This window comes from Panthera tigris, chromosome B2, assembly GCF_018350195.1.
Source record: "Panthera tigris isolate Pti1 chromosome B2, P.tigris_Pti1_mat1.1, whole genome shotgun sequence".
In the NCBI taxonomy this organism is placed as follows: Eukaryota; Metazoa; Chordata; class Mammalia; order Carnivora; family Felidae; genus Panthera; species Panthera tigris.
Window position 1 is genome coordinate 4,028,114 of NC_056664.1, and position 23,775 is coordinate 4,051,888.

At 46.7% G+C, this 23,775-nt stretch overlaps 1 protein-coding gene and 1 long non-coding RNA gene across 4 annotated transcripts in view; one reads left to right on the forward strand and one right to left on the reverse strand.

Annotated features, from left to right (window-relative positions):
• Positions 1–2,598: 2,598 nt before the first annotated feature.
• On the forward strand, positions 2,599–15,010 carry SLC17A2 (solute carrier family 17 member 2). Of its 3 annotated transcripts, XM_007074433.3 has the most exons (12): positions 2,599–2,779; positions 4,063–4,172; positions 5,808–6,019; positions 7,833–8,066; positions 8,151–8,238; positions 9,087–9,173; positions 10,581–10,699; positions 10,820–10,981; positions 11,449–11,581; positions 11,671–11,818; positions 13,102–13,192; positions 14,797–15,010. In XM_007074433.3, the coding sequence occupies exons 2-12, from the start codon at positions 4,145–4,147 to the stop codon at positions 14,929–14,931; spliced, it is 1,437 nt and encodes a 478-aa protein (XP_007074495.1). In that variant the 5' UTR covers positions 2,599–2,779; positions 4,063–4,144; the 3' UTR covers positions 14,932–15,010. The 3 variants fall into 3 exon arrangements, with proteins under 3 accessions (XP_007074495.1, XP_042841500.1, XP_042841501.1); XM_042985566.1 differs by lacking the exon at positions 2,599–2,779 and having other exon boundaries at positions 4,026–4,172; XM_042985567.1 differs by lacking the exons at positions 2,599–2,779; positions 11,671–11,818 and having other exon boundaries at positions 4,026–4,172.
• A 4,893-nt stretch (positions 15,011–19,903) lies between these two features.
• The window catches only part of LOC122238531, a 70,172-nt gene continuing 66,300 nt past the window's right edge, over positions 19,904–23,775 (reverse strand). Inside the window, exon 4 of the long non-coding RNA XR_006217456.1 lies at positions 19,904–20,017. This is a non-coding gene — a long non-coding RNA (uncharacterized LOC122238531). The remainder of the gene's footprint in view (positions 20,018–23,775) is intronic.

Genomic DNA, 23,775 nt, shown 5'->3' on the forward strand with positions numbered 1-23,775 from the left:
GATGGGAAGCTCTTGGTGAAGACTGAAGAAGGTCCCTTCTCCCAACCTGCCAGAGAAGGTCCCTAGTCCAAAGCACGGTTGCCCTGGAAGGCAAGCCTGAGTTTGTCACTTGGAGGAAAGGGTCAAGGGGAACCCTGCGCGTCTCCTGGCGGGCTGAGCCGTGAGTCCCCCAAGGCACTGACCCAACTGTGCTTGATTTGAGCGTTACTCTGCTTTCTAGGATCACCCACTCTTGGTGCTTGATACGGTTTTTCTTTTTCTTTCTTTCTTTTTTTTCGCGATTAAATCCATAAGTGAAATGACCGCATGACATAAATTACCTACTGGAATAACCAGTTTTACTTCAGCCCTACCGATTTTTCAGAAAGGTAGGGGCAGGTGACACAAAGGGGCCTCAGTCTTACTAACATGGAAGAAATTGCTTCTTGTTCTCTGATGTTCTCTGATGTTCTAGCAAGATGCATCCCTTATTCTCCCATCTCGTGGATTCTAGTAGAAGAACCCACTTAAATGTTTTCTTTATTTGAGAGAGAGAGAGAGAGAGAGAGAGAGAGAGCAAGTGGGGGAGAGAGGGGCACAGGGAGAGAGAGAGAATCAATCCCAAGGAGGCTTCAGGCTCATCAGGGAGCCCAATGCGGGACTCAATCCCACAACCCTGGGATCATGACCTGAGTCAAAACCAGGAGTTGGACACTCAACTGGCTGCACCACCCAGGCGCCCCTGGAAGAACCCACTTTCCAAAGGAAATGTTTAAAACCAGTTTAATGATGAATCAGAAGCACTTCTCCAGAAATGCATAAATTGGGACTGATTCACTTGAGAGGTCCCGAGTGCCATTCTGATGCCCGTTTATTATTATTGCTGTAGTTAATATCAATAACAGTTTACAACGTACATTTTACAATCAGAAGGCATGCCTCAGACCTTTTCTTCCACTCACAATAGTCCTGTGAAGTAATGTTATCCCCATATTTCCTGTTTGTTTCTACTTCGTATTCGACTAAAGCTCCCCTAGTGTATGAAATTGTGAAAAAGCTGAAAGATTTTGAAAATGGTGAAAAAGCTGAAGTGAAAAAGCTGAGATGAAAAAGCTCAGCTTGTGAATGGCAGGGAAGAACGTAGTCCCTGGATACCCTTTGAACCACAGGTTCATGCTCTTTCAGCCACATGTAACATTTACTCTGAGCAAACTGGGGGATTGGACTAACAGAGATGATGCAAGACAGGCTGGGGATTAGGGGAAATCTAAGCAATCGAAAGACCACTATAATGAAACAGTGAGTTCCAGGCTGAGACCAATAGGAAAAAACGATTCTTTTGCTTAGGCCTAAACCATATTGTCTACGTTGTTAATTTTATATCAAATACACCTCAATATTGTATCATGAAATTATTTTTATTTTTTTTTCAATTATTTTTAACGGTTATTATTGAGAGACAGAGAGACACAGAGCGTGAGCAGGGGAGGGGTAGAGAGAGGGAGAGACATAGAATCGGAAGCAGGCTCCAGGCTCTGAGCCATCAGCACAGAGCCCGACGCGGGGCTCGAACTCACGGACCGCGAGATCGTGACCTGAGCCGAAGTCGGTCGCTTAACCAACTGAGCCACCCAGGCGCCCCTCATGAAATTATTTTTAAAAGATAGACCTTTGTTTCATTTCTTCTCCATTTTCCTATATCTACTTATAGTTTTGCCTCTCTGACTCACGAGGTTTTAGAAGTGTCACTGTGGAATGGAGGGTCCTCAACCATGCTTACAATTGGACCCAGACTCAAACCACTGTCTCTGAGCGCCTATCGGTTGTGACAAGGCACAGATCCCGTCGTTTCACGGGCTCCTGCGATTACTTCAGGAAAATCGTTTCCATTACTACGTCCCGAGAGCCCCCAGGCTACAGTGGTTTGGGAGGTCTGCCCAATTTCTCTGTCTCGTGCAAAGGACACAGGAAGTTCACGACTGAAGTCAGCTATTGAGACAAAATTCAAAACAGCCTGTGAAGTCATGTAAGCTAAGGCGGGGTGGCAACAGATACAAGGGAAAGGAAGGTTTGTGGAAGGATTCCACTAACAAAAACAGCAAGAAAAGGCGGTCATTTTTATTCTTTTAACTATTCGAAGCTCGACTGGAAAGTATTTTCACCATCAAATGTCCTTCTTGAAGAAATGACTAAAAAAAGCAAAGCCATGTAACTTCCCCTGTGGAACCCTCCCGAAAGAGGCTACCCTACTGCATTCTAGGCTGTGCTTAAAATACGAGCATATAGGGGAAGTGGCTCTAGCAGACAGAGGCAGCAGCAGGCTGGGCGTCAGGAGACCCGGTGCTGGCTCTGTGACCTGCGTGGCCTGTGTCCACTTCTCGGACTTCCCGCACAGCAGTTTTCTCAGCAGCACGGTGAACAGTTGGGCAGAAGATCTCGGAGCGTCTTTCAGCTCTAGGGCTCGGGGCCTGCAGGACTTATCAGAGCGGTTGGTGGGGAATCTGTAGCTGGGGTGTGACGACTCTTGGTTGCACGTACGGTGAAAAAGTTGCCTTCAGGCAAGTCTTGGGATCTTACATAACAGGGGAAATCAGACAGAAAGTGGTCCAAACTCTGGGTAAACGAGGCGTCCATTCCATTTTGCTTCAGCTAGGATCTGAGTGAAACGCACTGACCCGGGCTCCTGATCTCAGCCAGATGTTTGCAAGGCTCGTAAGCCCTCCACTGCAGGACGAAAGCCAACATGATTCCTGGTGCTGACCTTCTCTTGTTTAGCAACTGGGCATCCATCTAGGTCCAGGTAAACAAAAAAGAAAATTTCAAAACTTAGATGGGCAGATCTTATTCTTAGAATTCAGGAGACACTTGGCGAGCAGAAGACTGTCCTGTCTGTATTACCGAAGGCCCAATCATCGATCTTTCAAACTAGCGGCTTCTCGGTATAACACGAGTGTCTACAAGTTGTAAAAAAGCAAAACAAACAAACAGCAAAAGCACTTAGCAGATATGGAAAATCCTTTAGAATAATGTGACCACCGTGTTCCATAACCCAGAATTAGCCACTGCTGGAGCTTACGTGAACCTGCCTCTCTTTCTGTGGACGTGCAGCTGTCAACACGGGCGCGAATTATGGGGGGACAAAAGTCTTCATCTTCTCATTCCTTATGAGCCTCTATCCTAAAGTCATAGGTTATGAACATCCCCGAGGGTGCAGATAAGTCTTGTTCAATTTGTGTGCAGAAAGAATGCAAAGTTTTGAGCGATGAAATATAAGCATGGTCCAGTATTTGTAAAGTTTAGGAATGGCTGCCATATTGACAGCGATCTTAGGATGAGGATTGTTCCTAAAGGAAATCAATGTATGTATCCACCGAGAGAGTTTGATTGCTATATGAGTATCAAATTTGGGGATCACGAATTCTCTTTTCCTGTCAAAATAACTGGACATATTTGGAATTGTAGTAGAAAGCCTCGCTCAGTGTGATTTTACACACGGTTTGAAGAACTTTTCAGCCCAAGAAAGTGTCCAAATTGTGTGTAGCAAAGGCAACGATAAACATTTTAGAGCCTCAAAGGTAATACACGTTAAGTGTTATGCAATGTCCCCCTTCCTATTCAGAGAAGCCACAATACAGCATCGTTCTGGTTGTACAGAAGGGATGGCAACATGATCATAAGGAGAGAAAGGGCTATTCTGGAACTTTCTCCCCAGCTCCTGAGCTTTATTTGACTTTCCTGTCCTCTGACCCACCTTAAGCTGCAACACGCCTCGCCTTTGGTTCTCTGTGGTTTGCAATTTTCTCATTTAATTCTTGTGGCACACTCCAGAAAGAGGCTTACTCTTATAAGAATGAATGGTTGGAGAATTTAAATGACGAGGCTCTAAGTCACATAGCTGGTGCTTACAGCTGGATTTCCTTGTAAAAACTGAGTTTTCCATTAGCGTAAAAATCAAGAAGCATGCTCAAAATGTCAATCATGTAGCCATGTTGGATCAAAACTTTTACTGGTGCTGAGAGAGGACCACGTTAACATGAGACAGTTATCTGTGTGCCGTGTTTCGGATTGTTGTTCACTCCGTAGATCAAAACCAGTCGTGGTGAAAGAGATTCGGGGCAGAGGGAAAGTCCACCACAGAGCCTGCCACTGCCTCCAGAGGAGCCAAATGGACAAGAAGCCTTCGCCCAAGAAAGGTAAATCCTCCCCATCAAGACTACTTGCTGGTAGGCTGGAAGCTTATCTCCACGGCTCTTTTTCCTCTCTTTCTCTTCCTGTTTTCTTTTTCTTTCTTTTCTTTCTTTCTTTCTTTCTTTCTTTCTTTCTTTCTTTCTTTCTTTCTCTTTTTCCTTCCTTCCTTCCTTCCTTCCTTCCTTCCTTCCTTCCTTCCTTCCTTCCCTCTTTCTTTCTTTCTTTCTTTCTTTCTTTCTTTCTTTCTTTCTTTCTTTCTTTCTTATGTCACCCATTATAAAGACTCTCTGAACAACATTGGACCAGCTCTGGCCCCTCGTCCTGTTACCCGTTGCTTTTTTTTAGGGAGCCCCACTGAGTTACCTCTTAGAAATCAAGACAAATGCCCAACAGATCCTGGGACGTAAGGGACGGAATAAGTCTTGAAAAAGTCATTTTAAACAACTTGTGCATGAATTCCTGCCATGATGTGGTTGCCAAGCGGCTTTGGAATCCTCCAGTGGCATGGAAAGAAGTCCTTCGCAGGCAAACAGTCCTATCACTGAGGCTGTTTGGCCATTACAAATGATTTCTTTCCTTACATTTTTATCTGGTTGTTCACAGGCCCTCTTCTTGGTTGTCTTTAGTTCCATTTCTCCAAATCTACAGAAGAGATTGAATCCATCATTCGCTTGGGAACCCTTGCAACGTTGGTCCCTTGTTGCGTTTTGTGGGGACTTTTAAAGAATGTGTTGCTCTTGTAACATATTGAATACTAGCCCGTTTCCGTATCACCTCCAAACTCAGTAAAAGTGGCTCTTAGTTAGTTCTTTCTTTTTTTTAAATGTTTATTTATTTTTGAGAGAGGGACAGAGTGTGAGCGGGGGAGGGGCAGAGAGAGAGGGAGACACAGAATCCGAAGCAGCCTCCAGGTTCTGAGCTGTCAGCACAGAGCCCGACACGGGGCTCGAACCCACAAACTATGAGATCATGACCTGAGCTCAATTCGGGCACTTAACTGACTGAGCCACCCAGGAGCCCCGCTGTGTTAGTTCTTGAAAGCTGGGCATACGTGGAGGCAGGGTCTAGTGACATGACAAAGGTGTTTCCAAGTGAGCGTCACATTCAGGAGTCGGGGGAGGGGGGGAGTGCTCGTTTCCACACACACTATCTCAGATATTTAAAAGTGAATCCTTGGGTGTTCCGTCAGCTTCTTTCAAAGGCAGGTCCGCGGTAAGTATAAAGCTCCCAGTTTTACGGTAAATGAAATGAATATGCAAAACGGACAGGACCTCTGACTTGCAGCTGGGGGACCGGTTTGTCCCCCCCCCCCCCGCCACCTCCCCCCTCCCCCACTCACTTTACTGGGGACAATATGACATAAGCACCCTCCCTTAGACTTTCCTATAGTTACCATCTGCTTCCCACACCTCTGGAAAAAGGTCATACTTGCTTTGCTTGACTGTAAGAGCCCAGATTCATTGTCTTGAAGTCAATTTAAGAATATGGCCAAGGAGCACCGTAGTCATGGTTATTTTGGCGAGAGAAGGCAGTGGGGCGGAGCGAGGGCCCTGTTGTTTTCCAGGTGTAGTCGTGGGAGAAACGGAAAGACGGCGGCCTCGGTCAGGATGCTCAGTGCGTCCTTCCGTATTGTCTCCTAGCTCCAGGTTTCTGTTCGTTACGCTATGGACTGGCTCTCATCATGCACTTCTCAAACTTCACCATGATAACCCAGCGTGTGAGTCTGAGCATTGCGATCATTGCCATGGTCAACAGCTCTCAGCCGCATGGTCTATCCAACGCCTCCGCAGAAGGACCTCTGGCAGATACCCTCAGCGACCCCAGCACATCCATCAAGGAATTTAACACAGGGGTGAGTATATCAGCATTACTTCCTGCTTATGGGTCTCTGAGTTCTCTTTGGGCCAGCTGTAACAGCTTACCAATTCCTTCTTCGTCAATGAGTTAAATAAAATCTTTATCACAGGATTGTAGAAGAATCAGGATTATACCCTATGGTTAAATTTTTTCCTTTATCAATTACTGCAGGGTTGTTTTTTTTTTTAACGTTTATTCACTCTTGAGAGGGAGAGAGACAGAGCTCGAGTAGGGGAGGGGTAGAGAGAGAGGGAGTCACAGAAGCCAAAGCAGGCTCCAGACTCCAGCTGACAGCACAGGCCTGATGCGGGGCTCGAACCCACGAACTGTGAGATCACGACCTGAGCCGAAGTCAGACGCTTAACCGACTGAGCCACCCAGGCGCCCCTTACTGTAGATTTCTGATGTCACCTTTGTATTTCATGATTGTATTACCTTGGACCCAGCTTATTTATAATGACCTCTCTGCCTCCAGTCTTTTTTCCATCATTCATTCTACACATTCACATTCTTGTGCTCAAGAATACAAGACAGCTTCGGGGCGCCTGGGTGGCTCAGTTGGTTAAATGTCTGACTTTTGATCTCTGCTCAGGTCATGATCTCACGGTGGTAAGACTGAGCCCTGCATTGAGCCCCACGTCGGGTGTGAAGCCTGCTTAAGATTCTCTCTCTCCTTCTGTCCCTGTCCCCTGCTCATACTCTTTCTCTCCCTCTTTCTCGACGTGCTGGGCTCCTCCAAAAATCTGGTCCCACTTCTCAGCACACTCAGATCTGCTGTCAGTGGCCCAGGGAAGGTCCTTGTTCTGAGCAGCTCAGAGTCCTGGTTAGTTTCTCAGCATTTGGTTTCACTCCAAATGCTACAAGTTTACTTTCGCTCTTCAACAAAAATGAATTTTCCTATTTCTCTTTGTACAAATCATAATCATCCTTCAAAGGGTGGTCCAAGTATTGCTTCCTTCCTGGGACCTTTGCAAATTGTTTTTGTCTCTTCTCAAATTTCTCTTTGTCTCTTCAATTTATAGCATGATGCCACAAGCCTAGTAGGCTGCCAAAAATTATTTATTGGCTTACCTCATAAGAAGAGTGTGATCTCATTAACGTGCAGTGCGTGTTTCAGGAAGTCATCTCTGCCAGGGCAGACCATAATTCCTCAACTTGATTTTAAGGACAGATTTTGATGAGAATTCAGGGAAGTTGTGCTTTCCTAATATTTTTGAAATAGAAGTCAACATGTCACCGAACTTTTCCCGGAAGCACACAGTTAAAGGAAACTCTTTCTCAGGTGAAATCTCTCTTAATGGCTGTTTTTCATGCACCTCTTCTTACCACGTAATCATTTCTTTATCTCTTTCCTTCTTCATTTCCTTTGTTTTTATTCTTCCTCTGAAAGGAGCAAATTAGGGGTATAATTGGTTGCACGTTTGGAAGAGGTGGAATATTTGCTAGGTAACAAATACAGATAAGTAGATTTTTATACCAGGATCCCACCAACCCAAGCAGCACTGGTTTTAAAGTCAGTTTCTGTAGGGCACCTGGGTGGCTCAGTCGGTCGAGCTTCGGACTTCAGCTCAGATCATGATCTCACCGTTCGTGGGTTCCAGCCCCGCGTCGGGCTCTGTGCTGACAGCTCGGAGCCTGGAGCCTGCTTCGGATTCGGTGTCTCCTTCTCTCTCTGCCCCTTCCCCACTCACACCCTGTCTCTCTCTCAAAAATAAATGAAGATTAAAAAAAAATTTTAATAAAAAAATAAAGTAGATTCTCATAAAAGAACTTCTTAGCAAAGCATTTTCTTTTTTTCCGCCCCCCAGGCCTCTGTGTATGAATGGAGCCCAGAGACTCAGGGTATCATCTTTAGCTCCATCAGCTATGGGATAGTAGTGACTCTGATCCCAAGTGGATATTTGGCAGGGATATTTGGAGCAAAACAGATGCTTGGTGCTGGTTTGCTGATCTCCTCCCTCCTCACCCTCTTTACACCGCTGGCTGCTGACTTCGGAGTGATTTTGGTTATTGTGATTCGGATGATCCAGGGCATGGCCCAGGTATCCAGATACTTTCTCGTTCGGAGCGGGACACAGGTACCTGAACTGTACTAAGACCGAAGGTCTTAATGATGTTCATTTCAGGGCATGGCCTGGACAGGTCAGTTTACCATCTGGGCAAAGTGGGCTCCCCCACTCGAACGAAGCAAACTCACCACCATTGCGGGGTCAGGTAAGGATACACACGTGCATTAGAGCTTTGGAATCGGCCTCACCCAAACGCGTCTTTCCTTCTCTGCCTGCGATGTCTGGGGAGGGGGGGGCAGGAGAAAGTGCCACCGAGAGATTGAACAATGTGAGACGGTTACATAGCCTCTGTAAGAGAGAGCTACCTCGGTGCTGTAAAGCCACTGGGGTTTAGAAGCGGCTGTGAGCTGGGGTAGTCAGAAACGCACTGTGGGAAAACGTTTGGAACTTGGGTCTGCATAAATGTGAGACAGTCAAGTGAATTTATATAATACTCACCTAATGGCGCCGAAACACCATTTCAGCAAAGACACACAGGCGGGAATTAAGACGAGCAGATTTCACAGCGGTAAGGAGAGACAGACATCAGCCTGGAAAGGAGAGTCTGAAGAGCCCAAGTGATTCTGAGCTCTTTGCTGTTCTGGGCTAATCTTCACAACTGTCTGACCATTAAGTATGTCGTGAGCTCCCATGTTACCAAAGAGGGCATTAACCCGTGCGCGAGATCGCGTGAATCGCCCACATGCGAACCGCCAGCGGGTGGCCAGAGCAGCCGATGACGGGACTCCAGGACTTTGCTGCCGACGACATGCACCCTAACGGGGGGCAGAGGCGCTCACTGGTGTTCAGGGAGCCACTCTGCAGTGTCAGGAGGCCATCAGTATTGTCGATCCATCCCAGTTACTCTGCGTGGCTGTCCCGGGGGGGATCCGTGAGCGGGAAGAGAGGCTGTCCTCACGCAGTCCTTCTGGGTCGGCCTCCTCGCTGCCGGGACAACGTCCAGGGAGAACACTCAGTCTTGTCGTAAGTGTTTCTTCTCCCTCTTCTCCTCAGGGGCAGCGTTCGGGTCCTTCATCATCCTCTGCGTGGGGGGACTAATCTCCCAGGCCTTGGGCTGGCCGTTTATCTTCTACATCTTTGGTGAGTCCCTTTCCCTTCTGTCCCGAGCGCCCCGTGTCCCGGCCGCTCAGCGTGATGCCCACGTTCTCTGTCCCCCGTGCCCACAAGAGAGAACGGGCCCTCGATGGAACAGAAGGTGACGAAGGCCGTTGAGGACCGGTGGCTCCTTTACCCCAGTCTAGGAGATGACGCTCCACGCGGGGCTGGCCTCGGAGGAATGGGGAGCACGGCCTTCCGCTCCCACCCCTGGCATCTCCTGCAGACTCGCCACCACCACGTCCGAAATGCCGGCTCTAGCTGCCCCGTGGTTGACACGTCAGTGTCACCGAGAGTTGGTGACACGCACTTGAAACGCGTCTTCGTGTTTTATTACAGTTGTTATTACTGCAAAGATGCTTTGACCTATTTATTCTCTGCCAGGCAGATCTTGCAAAGCTCGATTTACTCGCACCCCCCTAGGGAGACCTCCAAGCCTTATCCTGTCGGATGCCGTCTTCCTGCCCTCTGTGGTGCTCACTGATAATTCCCTCTCTAAGCTATGCTGGCACACACTTATCTGTTTGCCCCCCCTCCCTCCCCACGAGACTGTGAAATTGTGAGGCAAGGAATCTATTCTATAATTTTTTTTTTTTTTATCACTTTGGTACTATCATAGCACCTGGCTTCTTGCTCGATAAATAAAAGAATGGACGGATCCTGTCATTAGAGGGAATTTAAAGAACATTAGTCCCCAGAGACTTTTAACATCGGACCTTCTTCCAATGACCCATCTCAGCCACGAGACACAGGCCTGTTCTCCTGTTCTCTTGTTCTGACCAAAGGATGCCATCCAACACGGTTCTGGCTTGCAAGGCTTCCTCACTAATGATGCTAATCCCGGGTCATTTCGGTCCGCACGTGCTAATCACGTACCGTCAAGGAATATTTCTTCCGGAAATCCCTAACGGATGCATTGTTTGAATACAAATAACACCGTCTTTTGCAAATATGCCAGAAACTTGGCCTCGCCCCACCGATTTTCTGGCAGGTGGTTTCATGTATGTATGATTCCTGTCTTCTTCAATCCTGACTATTCACATCTTCCAAAGTGAGACAATAATGTGTGTAATAAGAAACACTATAACTACTGGGGCCCTAAGAGTAATTAACCAGCTGCGCAGTGGTCCAATCCCGCCCGTGTTCTCTCCAGACGGCTCTGACATTGACAGATGGCGCTCTGTGTTTGACAGGTGGAGACTGGAGAGCCTTTTTTTTTTTTTAGAAGAATTTTTTTTTTAGAACAATTGAAATAAGGAAAGTTTAGGTCCTTTGGTGGAATAAGCATGAACTGATAAGCGTGTTTTGAGGGAGGGGCGTGCCATTTAGGAAGACACCCCCTTCCCCCAGCATACAAATCTACTTGAAAATAACTGGGTCCCGGCTTCCCAGGTAGCATTGGCTGCGTCTGCTGTCTCCTGTGGTTCACAGTGATTTATGATGACCCCACGCATCACCCATGCATAAGCGTCTGGGAAAAGGAGCACATCGTGGCCTCACTGGCTCACCAGGTACAGTGCACCCCTCCTACCTGTGGCCCGTGCAGAGGTACCTAGGGCGGCGGTGGGGCTCACAGGAGAGGTCCCCTCGGGGCTGTTCCAACCCCACGTTGACGAGATATTTCCTTTCAGTCCAGTTCTCCTAGACGATCTGTCCCCATAAAGGCTATGGCCAGATGCCTACCGCTTTGGGCCATTTTCACGGGGTTTTTCAGCCACTTCTGGTTATGCACCATAATCATAACATACCTCCCGACCTACATCAGCTCCGTGCTCCACGTTAACATCAGAGACGTGAGTATACTTCCGGTCCTTCTGGGGAAATGGTAACGGCAATGAGGAGAAACGGCTCTGTGCTGCCCGCGGCATCCTGCCCTTGCACGTAACCCCTCATACAACCTCCACGATGACCTTGAGAGAGGCATTGTGATGACTGCCATTGTACGGACACGGGGACACGTAGACGTAAGATGATGTGCCTTGGTTTACACGACCGCGACTGGCAGATCTGTGCGACACGGCCACACGGGCTGATTCCTCCGTTTCCCTTAGAGATTAATGTTACTTTTCTCCGGACACCAGTGTAATGCAGCGTGAGTGGCCCTCTTCCCTGAGACAGCGTTCTTCCCCAGTGGAAAAGGACACTAATTCCCTGAAAACGACTCGAACGTCTGGGGGGTGGGCTCACGGCGCCCGCCTGCCTGAACCTCCCTGGTGCTCTACGCCCGTCCACACTCACGGAACACGTTTCCTTCCCTCAGAGCGGGGTTCTGTCATCCCTCCCCTTCATCGCTGCTTCAAGCTGCACGATTCTAGGCGGCCAGCTGGCAGACTTCCTTCTGTCCAGGAATCTTCTCAGACTAATCACTGTCCGAAAACTCTTTTCATCCCTAGGTAAGGACCGGGGCAAGGGCTTGGTTAACTGATCCTTTTTCCCACATGTGGTCTGCGAGGGTTCCTGATGCTGTGGCTTCATTGTCCAGGGCTCCTCCTTCCGTCTCTGTGTGCCGTGGCCCTGCCCTTCGTGGCTTCCAGTTACGTGACAACCATTATTTTGCTGATACTCATTCCTGGGACCAGCAATCTGTGCGACTCGGGGTTCATCATCAACACCTTAGATGTCGCCCCCAGGTAGAAACTTACACCTGTTTGTTCCCCTCGCGCACGGTCTTCCAGAGGTGCTAGGCCTCAGTCCTCCTCTTGCAACTCCTTCCCGTTATGACATGCGCAAGACGATAGAACGATAAATGACGACAGCTAACTGGAAATGTCACTACGTGGCCACGACCTAAGGCATTTTAGAGCAACAGTTGCCGATCTTGGCCAGTAATCATTCAGATGAAAAGCTTCCCAAGCCTCCCCGCCCGAGACTAAACCGCGTGCCCTGGGAAAGGGCCCACACACGTGTTCTGGAAAAGCTTTCAGAGTTGATAATATTAGCTCCCTCAACTGTATGCGTTTGCCATGAGCCACGCCCTACTCGATAGACATATATCGACACATCTGATCTCACAACTGCATGGGGTAGGCCCTATTGTTGTCCTCACCCTAAATCATGATTTTTTTTTAAAGTTTATTTAGTCATTTTGAGAGAGAGACCAAGGGCACGATCATGGGAGGGGCAGAGAGAGAGGGAGAGAGAGAATCCCAAGCAGGCTACGTGCCGTCAGCGCGGAGCCCGACACAGGGCTCGAACTCGTGAACTGTGAGATCATGACCTGAGCTGAAATCAAGAGTCACACGCTTAACTGACTGAGCCACCCAGGTGCACCTGCCCTCACTTTAAACTGGAGAAGACGGAAGGCACAAGAAGGTTAAGTGACATGCCTAGGGTCACACAAAGGCGGAGCCAGGATTTGGATTCAGGCATTTTGTCCAGAGTCTGTTGTCCTGGGCACTGCACGAACTGCCTGCCGTGCGGAGCAGCCTTGGGATGTGGATCGGGGTGAATCCTGGTCTCCGGGGAGACTGAGGTCATCCCTGGTTGTTGACCTGGCAGAGAGATGATTTCAGGGTTGGCAAACAGACATTGCCCTGAATGTCTCTAGGTGAACAAAACACAGCATTAAGCAAAATGACTTTGCTGTAATAACCGAACTGCCTTAAAGCTGAGTTGCTGAAAAGCCTTAGACAGCTTTCTATATAGAATCATCTGTTGGGGCCCGCCAGTGGCTCAGTCGGCTGAGCGTCCAACTCTTGATCTCAGCTCAGGTCATGATCCCAGGGTCATGGGTTCGAGCCCCGTGTCGGGTTCTGCCCTGACAGTGTGGAGCCTGCTTGGGATTCTCCCTCTCTCTCTGTCCTTCTCCCCTCCTCTCTCTCTGGCTCTCCTTCCAAAATAAATACATTAATTAACTAGATGAAATTCAACAGAAAATAAAAAGGAAGCCATCTGTGAAATGTTCACCCCACAGGTACGCAAGTTTCCTCATGGGAATCTCCAGGGGCTTCGGGCTCATCGCAGGGATCATCTCTTCCACAGCCACCGGATTCCTCATCAGCCAGGTTGGCCAGTTTATTGAAGTCTGCAAGGAGCAGGTACCGCTTGAGGCGCTGGGGCGTCACGGCGGGGCCCCCGCCCCCCACGACTGTACGGTCCGACCGAGACAACAAGCACGGGTGTCAACACAACCACTCTACTCACAGGGGACTCGGAAAGACAGTCTTGTTAGGTCGGGTTTCCCAGGGAAAGAACAGTATAAGCTGACCCTCTACAAAGGACTGGATGTTACCTTGATGAGAATGGGCAGAGGTGGAGAGAACAGAGCCCAGGTGGCCTCCCGGAGCAAAAGCATGAGGCAGTTGTTGGTTCTGACCCGAGGGAATGGCACGCGTCAAGGGATGGTAAGGGGTGAAGACAGAGGGGCAGGAGACAAAGATTATGAAGTCTGTTCAGACTAATTCTAATTAGAAAAAAATTACAAAACGGAAACACCAAGTGTCCCAAGGCCACTGTAAAAAAAGAGAAGCGAAGTCATGGTGAAGAGGTCATGGCTGTGGTCATGGGCCGTGAGGCTGGCTCAGTGGGAAGCAAGGGCTAGGAGGCCCCCAGAGAAAAGCGGAGCCAGCCTGCGGTGGCAGGATGACAAGAGTCAGCTTACAAAAAAGTTTTCTTTCTTTCTTTTTTCATTTCTTTTCTCTCTCTCTCTCTTTTTTTTTTTTTTTTTTTTTTTAGAGAAAGAGAAAGAATACGGTGGGGGAGGGGGCAGAGGGAGACAGAGGGAATCTTAAGCAGCCTCCACATTTGGTGTGGAGCGGGACGCAGGGCTCGATCCCACAACCCTGGGATCACGGCCTGAGCTGAAATCAAGAGTCGGACGCTGAATCGACCGAGCCACCCAGGCGTCTCTCCCTCGTTTCACTTTTAATACGTCTCCATGTGATCTAGTTTCCAGGTTAATGTTTGACCAAATAGCTAGGAGTCCGCCGTGACTATAATGCCAGATATGAACTACAAACTATGAGAAGGATCATCCCAGGCAAATACAACTCACGCCGTGTTGAGATGTCCACCCAAGTGGGGCTGGTGACACTGATGTCAACAGCTAAGACCAAAACTAAACAGAGAGAACGCAAGGGTGAGGTCTTAAACACGTCACTTTAAGGGCGCCTGGTTGGCTAGTCGGTTGAGCGTCGGACTTCGGCTCGGGTCACGGTCTCATGGTTCATGGGTTTGAGCCCCACATCGGGCTGTGTGCTGTCAGCACGGAGCCTGCTTCGGATCCTCTGGCCTCCTGCCTCTCTGTCCCTCTCCACCTTGTTCTCTCTCTTTCTCAAAAATAAATGTTTTCTTAAAAAAAAAAAGTCACTTGAAGCATAACTTTCAATGAGGAATGTGATGTTTTCATGAAGGTTGAGATCCACATTTCTAGAAAGACATTAGTGTAGGTTAACTTATTTTGATTTAAAGAAAAATCCCTCTTAATCCAGTACCCAATGTTCGTTGTGGTGTCATTCTGTCCCCCCAAAATTTCACAAAACCTTCTTCGCTATTGCATAGCATTCCCTAGATACTCTGAGATCAATGTTGCAATACTCGAAATGGAAGATTTCGAGAATGGGTGGAGAAGGAAACCCGAGGCTGATCATTCTGCATTCTCTGCCTCCAGGATTCTGTGTCTGGATGGAGGAATGTCTTTTTCCTATCTGCGGCCGTCAACATGTTTGGCATGTTTTTTTACATCACATTTGGACAAGCAGAAATCCAGGACTGGGCCAAAGAGAAGACCATGACCCGCCTCTGAGGATAGTGAGTTGCACACTTATGATGCTGACCATTAACTTTGCGACACATTTTCCGTATTGTCCTTCTTCCTTCATATCCTTGGCCATAGCCTCAGCGTTTCTCCTCTGGCTTCCTGTTGGGTCTCCCTGGGGAGTTTCTAAAACACACGGATGAGGGGTCCACCCGCAGAGACACTGAATGAACTGGTCTGTGGGGGAGCCCAGGTGCCCCTGGTTGTTAGACACGCTGCAGGGTTTCTAACATGCAGCCAGGGTTGACAACTGCTGGACACACTTGAAACGTCAATCCCTGTTGCCTTTGAAGTTTCCTCTTTGGGAAATACTGGATGAATAAAAATCTGTGTGAAAATAGTCACTGATAAGTACCTTCGTGGGGGTGATGATGGACACAGAGAAGACCGGCTAGCAGCGATGGTCATGTGTTATAGAGCTCAGCATGGGACAGAAATTTCAGGCTGTAATCCACAGAATTAACTTTTTTATGGTTTGTATACATTGTACGAAACATGGGTGTTTATTTATGTGGTTAAATTCTATTAAAATTCACATGCTAAAATTGAATAGACCGTTTTCAAATTATTTAGATTAGGATTATTTGCATCAGGCAAAACAGAGATCTACTTATCCTAGCTAGATTCCAGGGGATTCATGACCAAGAAATGACCAGGCACGGATTAAATGAATGAGGTTAACTAGAAATCAAAACAGAATTGAAAAGCTCACGTGGAGGCAAGACGGGCACTTCCAGAAGGTACAAGGAGCTAGCCTGGAGCATGTTAACGAGAACTGAAGGGAGACCACAGAGGTGCTTTCAAATGAAATGATGATTTGTAAGGAGAAGAATCCTGAAGCTATAATAAGGAAGAGAGTGTAGAACGATCTCACGTACCAAAGAAGCTTCTTTCTGGGGGTGGAAAAAGATCGTTTGAACTTCTTCCTGTTTTCCCAGGACTCTCGAATAGTCATCAGTGCCTCCAACAGGAATCGATTCTGGTTCCTACCACGTAAAACACATGCTGTAGGCTGTGAGAGCTGGACTCTCACACACCTAGCTGGCTCTGGTTTTGCTGCAACTGTTCTAGAGAAGAAAATCCCACCATCTTTAAAAGCCCCGTAGAAGCTCAGGGGCCCAAACTTGGGCCACCTTAACGGATGAAGAGAAGCTCCTAATGCAGAACAACAGGTATTTCTGCGCAGGTGTTTTAGCACGATCAAAGATAAGAACACTCTGGCTCTGTCCTCTGGGAATTTACAATATAGAGAGGGAGGGGAGTTTGTAGAAAACAAAAAGAAGAGAAAAAGAAGAGAGTCGCATAATGGATGGGCAAATTAAATACAGGGGAGAAAAGAATGAGAAATGGCAGACAACCCAATAGAAAAATGGGCCGATGTCTTGAACGGCGACTTCACGAAAGAGAAATTCTAAGTGGCTAAAGATATAGAAGGTGGTCAACTTCGGTGGACAGTAGAGAAATGGAAATGGAAACCACAGTGAGACAGCACCACGCATATTAGCAGAATGGAGGACGAATTGAAACAAATCTATTTATAAAACAATTACCTTTATTACATGAGATATACTCTCAGATTTTCAATTCTATTGAATAATGCCTTGGTCTATCCTATTATATTTCATTTTTCATAGGGGCGCCTGGGTGGCTCAGTTAGTTAAGCGTTCAGCTTTTGATTTCAGCCGAGGTCATGATCTCACAGCCGTGGGATCGAGCTCCTAGTGGGGCTCAGCGCAGGGCATGGACCCTCCTTGAGATTCGCTCTCTCTCTCCCTCATAAATACAAACATTCTATTTGAGTACAAGTCTTCTTACCTATCATTTTTATCAAGGTCGATTCTTGGTTAGGTCTTTCTCAAGAAAAAAATATATATACATTTTATAGGGTGTATTTTTTATATTATATATTTCTATATAATATGTATTAAAAATATATACACATAAAAGAAGGTTGTTCGTAGCCATGCAAATCGATTTCCCTGGTGTGTCAAGATTAGTGCTTTACACTACTCTGGATCTATGGTAACAGCTAGCCAGAACCCTCCGGGTGACCACAGGCACGTATCAGACAGACTTGGCTAATGTAAGAGCTCTACCTAATGGCCCAGCCCTGGTATCAGGTCCGAGAGTTGGGGACGCAACCAGAGCTGGGCCAACAGAAGTCCTTCACGAGACTCTCTGACCTGGAGCCTGGACAGAACACCTTTCCTGTCTCATGGTGAAGATAGCAGGGTAAGGTTCCAGACGGCCAGGCAAAGGGGTTTTCCCTCTTGGAGGCTAAGAGAAGGAAAGTGACGTGTAAGAAGGCAGTGGAAACGAGAGCCTGGGGTTGTGGGGGAGAAAGAAAGAAGGGGGAAGGGAAAGGAAAGAGAGGAAGACAAGGTGGGAGGGAGGAAGAGAGAGGTGAGAGGCAACGGGAGAGAATGGGGTACAAATCCTGACTTCCAGGCACGTGGTCTCTGGAACATCTCTCCTGCAAATCTTCTGAGTTTTGGAGGTGAAACTTTGCTTAGAGTCCTTTTTAGAGGTAGCGAAAAATCCCTCTGGGAGGCATTTACAGAAATAGCAAAATCCTTTAAAGAAGAGCCAGGCATCATAAATCCAGCCTTCACTACTATGAGTGAAGAGAATGACAGTTGGTACCAAGAGGGACCTATTTATAGTTGCTGTATTCAAATGAGGTACTGGTGCCACCCAATCTCTGACTGGATGAGAAGTAAAGAATGACTACATGCAAATGAGCTGCTTGAAGTTCACTGTGATTGGATAGTATTCACACTTGGCATGAACCATTCAAAAAGCAAAAGGCAACCAGAAAGTTATACCCTGGCAGCCGAGTGTGGCCTCTACCAAGAGCACTTTGAACTGATTTCCTTGATTGAAGTCCACGAGGAATGACGTTGGCCTAGTTCAGATCATGTACCTACCTACCGATAGTCAACCGTTGGTAGAGACTGGGCCACCCCTAGACTGAGCAAGAACTATTTGCTAGGGGAAGTGAATGACCTGGGCCAAGGGCCAGCGTCTCCAGGACTGATTGAAAACCTCAGTAGTTTGGAAAATTCTGAAAAATTTAGAGCTGGACCAGCACATTAGGAAACAGCTTAAGCCAAGGTACCGTACAATGCTGAGAACGTGACGAAGATGGCATTTAAGCAGGAAGAAAAGCTGTAAACATGGCATGAAATAAAATTTAAAGCCTCTAATCACAAGGTAAAGGATGGAGACTATCATGTCCTAAGTGGTACATTGGAGCGTGAACGCATAGTACTTACTGTGCAACCTTGGGAACAAAAAAAACCCAAGCAGAACTGTGTGCTCCTAAAGAAAAGTGTTAAAGCTGGGAGCACATTGTGTTAATTTATTAGCTGACTGGGTCAATCATAACCCATGAGTTATTAGCGGAAAAGGCATTAAGTAGAACTTTAATCTTAAAAACTAAGATGGCTGTAAACGTCTTTGGTTTATGATATGCATGTTCTGATGAAAAGAACTTTAAAAAAAAGTCTTCATTCTTGAGAGAGAGAGAGACACAGAGTGCAAGCGGGGGGAGGGGTAGAGAGATCGAGGGAGACACAGAATCTCTAGCAGGCTCCAGGCTCTAAGCCCCCAACACAGGACTCGAACCCACGAACAGTGAGAATGTGACCGGAGCCAAAGTCCGATGCTTAACCGACTGAGCCACCCGGGTGCTCCTCTGACTAAAGGAACTTTTGAAAGGCCTGGGGTAACGGCAGTCACCTGTGGTGATGCACTGGGTGATCCACTCAAAGACCCATCGCAAAAGGAACTGACGATGCCTACGGCCCTGGACAAGATCCTAGGGTACCTGCTTCCACATCCTGCAACGTCTTACAGGTTACTTCTCCTCGCAGCTAACTTCTGCTTCCCTCATCCTTCTTGATCTTAACCGAGGTGGCTTGTGGGAAACTGTCCTGACGCAGGGAGCTTCCTAGCTGGATACAAGGAAGCGGACCACCCACAAAACAGATAGTCTCCCAGACCAAATTAAGATACTAGATTTGCACAAGTGGAACCCACGGCCAGAAGCAAGTGGTTAGAAGGATCAGAGTTGAGATTCCAACCAGGGAGCCCGCAGATGGAAGATGTCATGTGAATAGATAGCACACACTTGCTCCAGGGGAAAGACACAGGGGCAAGCGCTCTTGGCCGTGGCCATGGCTCTCCAAAGAGCCTGTAGAGGACACCTGGTGCCAGAATGGGTTCCCCCAGTGAGTGGCCGAACCAAGGACTCACCAATACTGAGGGATCACACACGTGAAGCATAACCTGAATCTTCAGTGTTTCCCGTATACCCGTTGCCCCTACTCTCCTATCAAACCTTTCATAAGTCGAGATGGCATAAAGTGAAGAAGCGATGACCATTCATTTATACGGAAAAAATGTTTAGCTCTTCCAGACCCCCCAAAATAACCTCGCTTAGGCCTCTCGGACGCTTTCGGACACACCCTGCTAACAGATGTGCGACTAAGTTGAGGTTAAAGCACAAAGGCTCACAGACCCCAGTTCAAAGCTAGGGCGGCTCCGTCTCGAGATGCAGCGTGGCTCCTGGAGCAGGAACTCAGCGAGGCCTCTCTAGCGCCTCCTAGCGGCCGGCTGGAAAGCAAACACTAAACGCTGTTCTCACATCTCACTTTTTTTTTTTTTCCATGAAAGTGAAAATCCTCTTTGGATTTTTTTCAGTTAGCCAAAACGGGTGCTAAGGCAGGTCTTCTGTAAACGGGAAGGGGCACAATGATGTGAACTTTCGAAGGGCAGGACATACTTCTATTTAGGGTATCGTGAATATTTGGGGCCCAGATGTGTGATGTCTGTTCCAGGCCTCACGAATGTTAGGTATCTCTGGTTCCTCGTATCCTTAACCAGCACACGATCTACTGATCAACCACTATGAATACGTAACATACCTTATGATTCATGCATCTACATACCATTTGTGTTCCAGTCTTCTGTAGAGAAAATGAGGATCTTCAAATAATACAGAGATGCATATGACACATGGTTTTCTTAGGCTCCTTTTCCAAACCAGTTCGCACATTCCAAATCAGTTCGACTGCCGTGAAAAGAGAAAAAGTATTTACAGGTGACAAAGGGAGTCTTATCTTTAGACTCTGTATTCAGATGAAATCGTAGAAACACGTCAGATAGGATGAACTGCAATGGAAAACCATGGAAAAGTGTTCCTTCTTTGCTTGGCTGAGTCACCAACTATATATCTATGGTGTATAGGAGATCATGTGCTGCTTAAGGAAAGAAAGACCAAGATATACGTGTATATATATATATATATATATACACACATGTTAATCACCCCTGGGCTGCGGCACCATCGCACAGGGCGGCATCCTGCCCAACATCGAGGCCATGCTGCTACTCAAGAAGACCAAGGGTAGGGGCACCTGGTTGGCTCAATCGGTTGAGCGTCCGACTTCGGCTCAGGTCATGATCTCGCGATTCGTGAGTTCGAGCCCCACGTCGGGCTCTGTGCTGACAGCTCAGAGCCCGGAGCCTGTTTCCGATTCTGTGTCTCCCTCTCTCTCTGCCCCTCCCCACTCACGATCTGTCTCTATCTCAAAAATAAACATTTAAAAAAAATACAGAATCTGTGAAGTGCAATAAAATGAGGTATGTACATGGTTAAGTAATAATTTTTTAGGCTGGCCTTTTTTGGGTTCTAAAACTTTATTTTATTATTTTTATATGAATAAATTGAATTTTAATGAGTCCACAGGGTTTTTTTTTTCAATTAAAGTATACTTGACATATTAGTTTCAGGTGTACAACATAATTGTTCAATATTTGTGTGAATTGTGAAGTGATCATCACAATACATCTGGTTATCTGTCCTCATACAAAGTTACAAAAATTCTTTGTTTCTTCTAATGAGAACTTTCAAGATCTAGTCCAGTCTGCCCTTCTTGAAATGCCAAACAAAAGTATTAAATCTGGGAGATTTAGCAAAGCAGAGGCATTATTAATAGAAATAAAAACTTATAAAATGTGTGTACTAGAAAGAAAATTTCAACCCTTTTGACCTCCAGTAAGTAATACACGGTTTTACACTGCAAGGCAATGCTCGTATACATGTTCATTACATACATCTGTATACATGTTTCAGAATCAAAATGTCACAAAACGATCTTTACTCTTCCTAAGTAGGATGCACTCTGACGTACTCCATTCTATTTTTTCCTATTTTGCTGTTGATGTTGTCTTTTCCAAAAAAATTTTTTAATGTTTATGTTAATGTGTATTTATTTTGGAGACAGACAGAGCATGAGCAGGGGCTGTTCAACAGACTGAGCCCCCAGGGGCCCCAGGCTCCCTGTCATCTCTAAGCACGTGTCTGACAAATAGAAACCGCAAGTGACTGAGTATAATCCAAACTTAACCTTGCCCTGCTACGGCCCATAAATGAGTTTGGCCCCTAATCCTCTTTTGTAGCAGTAATTGAGCTCCATGATCTTGCTCCTTGACCTGAATCAGCACTGAGAAAGAAAGGAGACTCTGAGCGCAGAGGGGGAGAGGGAAAGATCAAAAGGGATTGAATCAAATTGAAAGCTTTCATGTACATTTTCGAACCTCAGAGAAGCCAAGTCAAGCTTGAGGCACATTCCTCATCTTCATCAAGGCAGGGCAAAGGAACAAAAGAAAAAGAGAATAGAAAGAAACTATGCATTGTTCTCCAGGATTTGAAATCTAGCTACACTTGTAAATGATCGACATGGGCACTGAGGGCTAATAAACAAAATGTTTCAGGGGCGCCTGGGTGACTCAGTCGGCGGAGCATCTGACTCTTGATTTCAGCGCAGATCGTGATCTCAGGGTTGTGGGATCGAGCCCCGTGTTGAGCCCGGAGCTTACTTAGGATCCTTTCTCTCCCTCCCTCTGTCCCTCTCCCCTGCTCACGCTCTCTCTTTTTCTCTAAAATTAAAAAAAAAAAAATGTTTCAGATCAGATTCAAAATGTCAGTGTCTCACACCCCAGGCCCAGCGGCACATCTGATCTCTACTCTCCTCTCTCAAGACAGTCCCCAAGAATCAGGAAACTGTTAACCCACACCTAAGTCGTAATTCACACTTAGGTCGTGGAAATACACTCTTGCATTTGGTAGCTCAATCCCACCGACAAAAATCCCTAAACAAGTACATTTCAACATCCTTAAAGACAGAGCACCAAAGTTAATGGAAAACCTACTGCCCCTTCCCAAAAGAGAGAGTATTAGTAGGAATCTTTAAATGAGATAACTGAATAACAACAGAAGTGTTTGGGGAATAAGATTCTCTTGTTATTAATTTTTTAAAAAGTCCACTATAGTTAACATGCAGAGTTACATATTGATTTCAGGTGTACAGTACAGTGACTCAACAATTCTATACGTCATGACAACTATACCCTTTTCACTATCTCACCCGCCATCCCAGAATGTTGCAACACTCTTACAACACGAATCAGATGTATGAAAAGCAAAGTTTTCTTAGAAATGATCAATTTTCCCAGATTCCCTGGGTGAGTGGATGCCCAACTCCACATCTTACTAACAAATCGCTTAACTTCTCTGTCAAATGGGCGTAGTAGTAACAGGTGTCTCCACAGAGTTTTGCCATGAGCAGGCAGTAAAAATGTTGTATGGAAAGCGTTCAGGACAGTGCCCAGCACACCCTTGGTGTTCAATCAGTGACCCTATCCAAGGGAGTCACTGAAAAGGGGGTGAGAGATGGAGTAGAAGAAGAATTGGAAAGGAAGACCGGGGTGGGGGGGGCGCCTGGGTGACCCAGTTGAGTGTCTGACTTCGGCTCAGGTCACGATCTCACAGTTTGTGAGTTGGAGCCCCGTGTCACGCTCTGTGCTGACAGCTCACAGCCTGGAGCCTGCTTTGGATTCTCTGTCTCCCTCTCTCTCTGCCCCTCCCCCCACCCCAAATAAACACTAAAAAAATTTTTTTAGTAAATAATTAAAACCAAAGGATTGGAAACGAAGAGATAACCACCGTCTTTACCCGCAAACACATTTAGCTAGCAAGTTCTCTGGACAGTCATGTCGGAATATGGATTGGAACTCTGACAGAAGGCAGAATAATACAGGTGAGGTTCCACTATGAGCTTGATGACCGGATTGGCCCCATATGCTACAGAGACAGTGAGGCAAAAGAGGAATGTGACTTGGAGAAAAAAAAGGCTTCGCCAGAACCACAACGAAGACTTAAGGTTCTAAGCGGGTGTCACAGGCCAACATGGGGGTTCACGGTTTAAAGGGTGTTTGAAAAAGCTGCCAAGCTCCAGAGAATGACGGTTACCATTTAGTCAAGTCTTTCGTCTGCGGGAGTTAGACTCATCTGATGTGTTTGTTTGACAGTTGTCCCTGGATCTCCCGAGCCACTGCCAGATACTAGGGAGCAGAGTGCACATGAGAGGTATTTCCTCTGTCGAGGCCACCTTGGCCTTCTAGACTGGAAACAACAGGCTCTCTGTGATCACGATAGGACAGTGCACTGAAGTCCTCTGAAACAGCACCCAGAATCAGAGCCGGCATCCTGCTGCCTCGTCGTGTGGCTCATTATTAATGACAGTTGTATACCGTCTTAGGGAAACCACTCTGAGGATAACTTGGACGCACATCCAAGGAGAAATGTGCACTAATTCTCAGGACTAAAACAAAGTGATTGAAACATCAACATTTTTCAAAAGGAAAACGTAAATTTCATACAGGTGGACATTACAATCTGAGTCAAGGGAATATTTCAACCTGTAGTCAAGTTTCCAAAAATTCATTGTAGACGTTTGCAATGTTGAATTTTTTTTCCCACACAAC